This window comes from Tenrec ecaudatus, chromosome 1, assembly GCF_050624435.1.
Source record: "Tenrec ecaudatus isolate mTenEca1 chromosome 1, mTenEca1.hap1, whole genome shotgun sequence".
Classification (NCBI taxonomy): Eukaryota; Metazoa; Chordata; class Mammalia; order Afrosoricida; family Tenrecidae; genus Tenrec; species Tenrec ecaudatus.
The window spans coordinates 213,245,550-213,251,549 of record NC_134530.1 but is presented as its reverse complement, the minus strand read 5'-3'; the positions used below and the strand labels follow the sequence as shown (position 1 = coordinate 213,251,549).

Sequence of the window (6,000 nt, the reverse complement as noted above, 5' to 3'; positions counted from 1 at the left end):
GTTCAGGCGATCAGGGATCAGTTCTTTGCTCTTTATTCTTTTCTTCTCTCTTCCATAAGTAAAGATACACAAGACCTTTTCTTAAACCACAGATTAATAGAAATTAAAATTTTTTTATTGATAAGCTAAATACTAATCCGGGTTATGAGAAACACGCTCCTCCATCCTTTCACACCAAGAGCTACTTTGCAGATTGGTGTTTTGTATTTCTTCCATTTTCTTTATTATGCTATAATTTGTGGATATGAGTTCTTATCGTTTTAAAAATCAGTTTGATAGTTTAAATAATTATTATAACTCCAAATATTAAAATGTAGACTGTTCCATACCTAAGAAAACAAAGCTGATTCAGTCTATCCAGTGATATATTCTGGTTCCCCGTGACAAATACACTCAGAATCAGGCCTACAATCCAACACACTAAGGAAAAAGTTTAGTTCTGCCCTTTTATTTCAAATTAAATTTGATATTAAGATGTTTCCTATTTTTTGGAAATGAAGAGGAATTTTCGACAAGAACTTTATTAATTTATGCTATTTGAAATATATAAATATAAACATTGCATTTCAGAATCATGTTGCTCAATAGTCACTAATTTCTTCATTAGAGAAAAAAATAATGCAAACATTGTGATTGTTGCTACTGCTGTTAGAAGATTTTGAGTTGTTTGCAACTCATAAACACAGAGCGATCATAATCAAAGCAGAAGGAAACATGACCACTTTGCCCCGTACAGGGCAATAGAAAAAATAACGTTTGTCATTGTCTCTGAACCACTGTCGTAGCCACTCTGTCAGCCCAGTCCTTGTGAGGCTCCCTCTTCTTCACCGACCTTCTACTTTTCCAAGCTGATTTCCTTTTCCCAGGACAGTTTTCTCCCAGCAACATGTCCAAAGTACACTAGCTAAAGTCCTGTCTGTCCATGAGAATTCTAGGCTAGATTTTTTTCCAGGGTTTGCTTATTCTTCTGGCAATCCATGGAACTTCTGCTATTGTTTTCCAAGGCATGAATTTAAATGCATCAATTCTCCTGCAGGCTTCCTTAATCATTGTGTATCTTTCACAAACTTATGAGCCAATTGAAAATGCCACGCCTTAGGTCACAGATGCCTGATTCCTCCAAGGACATCGTGCTCTTGCACACTTTAAAGAGGCCTTCAGCAGCAGAGTTGTTTAATGCAATGTCGTCCCCCGACCCTTTTTGACTGATGATTCCAGGAGTGTTGGTTGTGACTCCAAGCAAGAGGCGATCAGTGACAACTTCAATCTTTTCTCCATTTAACACGGGGCTTACAGTTGTGAGGATTTTTGACTCTTTGAGCTGTAATCCCACTGAAGGCTGAAATCCTTGATGTTAAGCTTGTGCTTCGAGGGCTCTTGTCTTTCAGCAAGGAAGAGCGTGTCACCTGCTTCTCACACGTTAATAGCTTTCTTGCAATCCTGGTGTTGGGCTCTTCTTCACATAGGGCAGAGTTTTGTATTATTTGTTCAGAATGCGGATTCATATCATGGAATATCAATCTTGTTAAACCCTTTCCTGATTATAAAGCAGGCATTTTTTCCCTTGGTCTCCTAGAACCACGCCTTTTGGGGTTTTTGTATGGGTTCCACAGGAGCACAAAGAAGTGTTCTGGAATTATGATCCTTCCCAACACTATCCATTGTTTGTTATAAAGCACACAGTCGAATGCCTTTGCATAGTCCATGAGACACAGGTAAGCATCTTTCTAGTCTTCTCTGCTTTCCTCCAAGACCCAGCTTGCATTAGCAGGGAAGTCCCAGTGGTCTTAATCCCACCTGAATCCATCTGAAATCTCTGGCAACTCTTTGTGGATGTACAGCTACAGTCACTTTTGAATAATTTTCCATAAAATCTTAATTGCATGTGACACGAATGGTATTGATGGACAAATCCTGCTTTCTATTAGGTAGTCTTTCTCTGAAACAGGCACAAACATGGGTGTGTTCCAGTAGGTTGGCCTTGCACATGGCTTGGCATTAAGTGGGAAAGCTTCCATCAGCGTGTTGAAACAGATCAGTTGGTATTCTGTCTACTCCTGGGCCATTATCTGTGCTAATGACTTCCATCCAGCATCGACTTCCCCCGCCGCTGTCATTGTTTCCTGATCTTTTGTGAATTCTCGAAAGGCTTGGATGTTGACACATGCATTTAGATACAGAAAGTTTTATTAGGCCCAAAGATAATTTCAAAGTCCTGAAAACCATCAACAGTACCTTTTGTTAGCCTTCTTGTTTTAAAATATGAATGTTTGTTTCAAATATAGGTTAAAAATAAAGTAATTGAGACTACTAACACAAATACTCTTATGTGCTGTCTCCAATTCAAATGCCATCTTCTTCTGATGTGTTGTAAAGTCAGTGTGGATTCAGAGTGGTCTCAGGTGAGAGAGTCGACCTGCCCAACAGAATTCTCTTGGCTGTAATCTTTCTGGAGGCATTCAGTCAGGGCTTCCTCCCATGTAGCCTTTGGATGTGTTCGAACTCCCAACCATTTCAATTAGTGGCTTAGCCAGGACTCATTAACTGACCTACATTCCCTGGAACATATTATCAACTTTTCTGCCCATCTTGGTTTTAGAAGCATTGATCAAATCTCGTAGTACTGTGTACATGTATTTGTATGTGGGTGCTTAGATGAAATTGGACTTTCCTCAGAGTGTATGTCAATGTTACGATTGCTGTAAACTCAAATCAATTTTAATCTCTCCTGACAATTGGTTTGAATAATCAGTCAGGTGAGATATGTTATAGGAGACCACACATTTGAATTTTCCTGGCATATGTACCTATAGGGAGCTAAATGGCTTAATAGTGAGAACAGAAAAATAATTGGATATATTTTGTGACCATCAAAATTCTTTCCATGTAATATTTCTTTGAAGATGGAGACAACTAAAGCTCTTATTTTGTCTGACTAGGAGTCTCAGAAAGCCTCTGGCATTATGTTGAAAACCTTTCACTGTTGGGAAAGTGATGGAACACAGCTGGCACTGGACTGAGTGCCTATAACCTTTGACCAAGGATGTTTTATAAACAGAACACATTGCTTGTGGTTTGGCAACATTTAATAAGGTATGTGAGAAAGTCAAATATCTGTCTCTGATATTATAATTGCATGATTCTCTATACAACAAATTCTAATTTATGAGTAAAATTTACATAAGAGTTGAAAAACTTGAGAAATTACATTACCATATATAAAATTCAGGAAATGTATACAATTTGATTATAAGAATATACTTCAGTCACAGCTTTAGCCACAGCGGGGATAATCTATTTTCCCTTCATGACAAGTTGCTCGAAAACTGGCTCTTGGTGTCAATTCCCTGTAACCCCTTTTACATTTAAATTCAACAGTATCACGTGTTTCAGAATAAATTTTCTTATTTTGTGTCCATTTTAACTGTATATTATGTCTTTCCATGTCGCTTTCTGATACTATGCACGCATCTGAAAGTAGAACAAACAAATATAAAAACTCTTAGCCAGCAAAAAATATATTTTGTAGACTTTTAGGCTTACAAACAGTGGTGAATAATGATGTGGGCGTGCTTTCCAAAAATCTTTCCTCTCTGTCAGGAATTATCTTGTGTGTTTTGATATGGTGACAATAATAAACCTAAATATCAACTCATTGCAGTTAAACAAATTCTGAATTGTTGAGTGGGATCTAACCCCATGTGTGTGTGTGCATGGAACAAACTTGCATAATAGAGTTTCTTGTTTATAATTTTAATAGGAAGAGATTGCCAGGCTTTCTTCTGTAGTACAGCTCGCGGCCTCAAACTGCCTACCTTCAAGTTGGAAGATGACTGTAAAGCATTTGTGCTACCCAGGGGCCCGAAAATTGTTCGACGATGCAAAAATGGTGCATCATACTTAATAAGGAGTAACTTGAACATATATCAGGGAATCACAAGGTCATTTATTTTAATAAGTGGTTTGCGTTAAAGGAATATTTGTACCTTTTGATTCAGTAAGAATTTCTAAATCTTCATGTGTTTACATATTAACATTGAAAATCCCTAGAAAGCAATTCAATTCTGTGTGGCATGATGATAATTGGTTCTATGGCAAAAATTTTTGCTTTATTAATATGTAGAAGTGAGCTATTCAACACAAGGGTGTTTGCTAGTTTGTGATGTTATATCATGTCTAGCAAAACATAATGATTATTATTCTAACTTTTCCTGAATCAAAGGAAACACTGAGGTACTCACCTAAACATTTTGGTGGTTGTGACCACTGTCCATTCACACATGTGATTTTATGGTTGCCCTGAATTATATAGAGGGCTTGGCACTGGTACTGCACTGATGATCCTGGAGCATATTCTTTGTCTGGGAATGAAGTTGTGTCTCCATTTTCAATAGCAGGAGGAGGTCCACATTTTCCTTTAGGATCTAATATATGTATGCACACACACACACACATATATATATACATATATATAGATTTATATATATACACACAGAGACACACACAACATAAATGTACTATATGACATAATGAGAAATTAACTCACCTTGCTGATTTACCTGTGGAAAATAAAAATTCAGCATAATGTGTTATATAAAGTTTTCTGTGACTACTGAGCAAAGAATTCTGTCATGGAAGACACAAATCATATAAATTGAAGGCTACTCTAAAACACATAAAACATTGATAAATATATCTGTTTTGCACTATCAATGTTATCTTCATGAAAAATTAATGACTAAGATGATGAGTGTTTTTCTGTCTAATAAAATATACTGTCTATTGGATCACACATTTACAAATATGTGATTTCAAATAAAACATCAACGCCTTGAACATGTTCAGGGATTAAAACGCATTTTAACTTTACAGAAAACACACTGCTTTTAAGTTGATTTTCAAAATCTTTTATCTTTGGTTCACACAGGGTGGTGTGCTTCTTCATGAGAACTTAGCTGACACTTCCCTTAGATCAGTGGTTCTCAATTCGTGGGTCGTGACCCCTTTGGTAGTCAAACTACCTTTTCACAAGGGTCACCCAATTCATAAAAGTAACAAAATTACAGTTATGAAGTAGGAATAAAAAGAATTTTACAGTTGGGGTTCACCCCAACATGAGGAACTATATTAAAGGGTTGTGGCATTAGAGATGTTGAGAACCACTGTCTTAGACAGTTGCTTGCTTGGGACAAGCTTTTAAGACCCCGCATGCTATTCGTCATGATAACCAAACACCATGCAGCTTCTTCACTACCTTTTGCTGTGGCACCCGTGCATTCAGCGATTTCACTGTGGCTGTGAGGATTTGGCAGGGCCAAGCTATAACAACTAAGTTGTCATATATTAGGGCTGTCCTCAGGTGATAGTACCGTATCTATCCTTACAGCTGTTGTTTCTCTAAGTGCCTGGTTTTATTTCTGGTACAGATTTGTCATTTTATTGAATTAAATCCTAAATGATTCACTAAGGTTTAGAGCCATACTAAGCTAGGAATATTATTTTAGTCGATAATGATATTATCTTATTGATCAGACAAGTTCACACGTGTGTAGTATTTATCAGGCTCAATTGCCTGAGCAGTCAGTTTGTATATCTCCAAGATGTAGGTTACTGGTTGCTAGTTTGTATTGTATGGGAATGGAAGCTAAACTAATACTTTTGTTAAGCCTCAATTGTGGGATTAGAGGTATATTTTAGCCTAAACCTCGTCACAAAGAGGTAGAAAGAACATGAAATAAACATATATATACAGGTCCTAGGTGGCCATCCACTGAGTGCATCAAGTAGATTTTGATCGTACAACCCTGCAGGCCAGGGCATAAGTGCCTGCGTCGGATTCTGAGACTGTAACTCTGTATGGGAAAAGAAAGTCTCATCTTTTTCTCTCTAACAGGATGGTGGTTTCAAAGAGCTAACTGTGTTGTTTTCAGTGCAATGTGCAAGTTACCATGGCACCGAGGATATACACCTCCTGAACCTGAGGACCTCTCCAGAACAGGT

At 37.4% G+C, this 6,000-nt stretch overlaps 1 protein-coding gene across 2 annotated transcripts in view; it reads right to left on the bottom strand.

Annotated features, from left to right (window-relative positions):
- Window positions 1-2,876: 2,876 nt before the first annotated feature.
- LOC142423356 (complement factor H-like) overlaps window positions 2,877-6,000 on the bottom strand; it is a 72,158-nt gene continuing 69,034 nt past the window's right edge. For both annotated transcript variants that reach the window (XM_075528624.1, XM_075528618.1), the window contains exons 22-23: window positions 4,242-4,424; window positions 2,877-3,471 (exon numbers count right to left, since the gene is read on the bottom strand). In XM_075528624.1, the coding sequence (XP_075384739.1) occupies window positions 3,275-3,471; window positions 4,242-4,424 (380 nt within the window). In that variant the 3' untranslated portion in view covers window positions 2,877-3,274. The remainder of the gene's footprint in view (window positions 3,472-4,241; window positions 4,425-6,000) is intronic.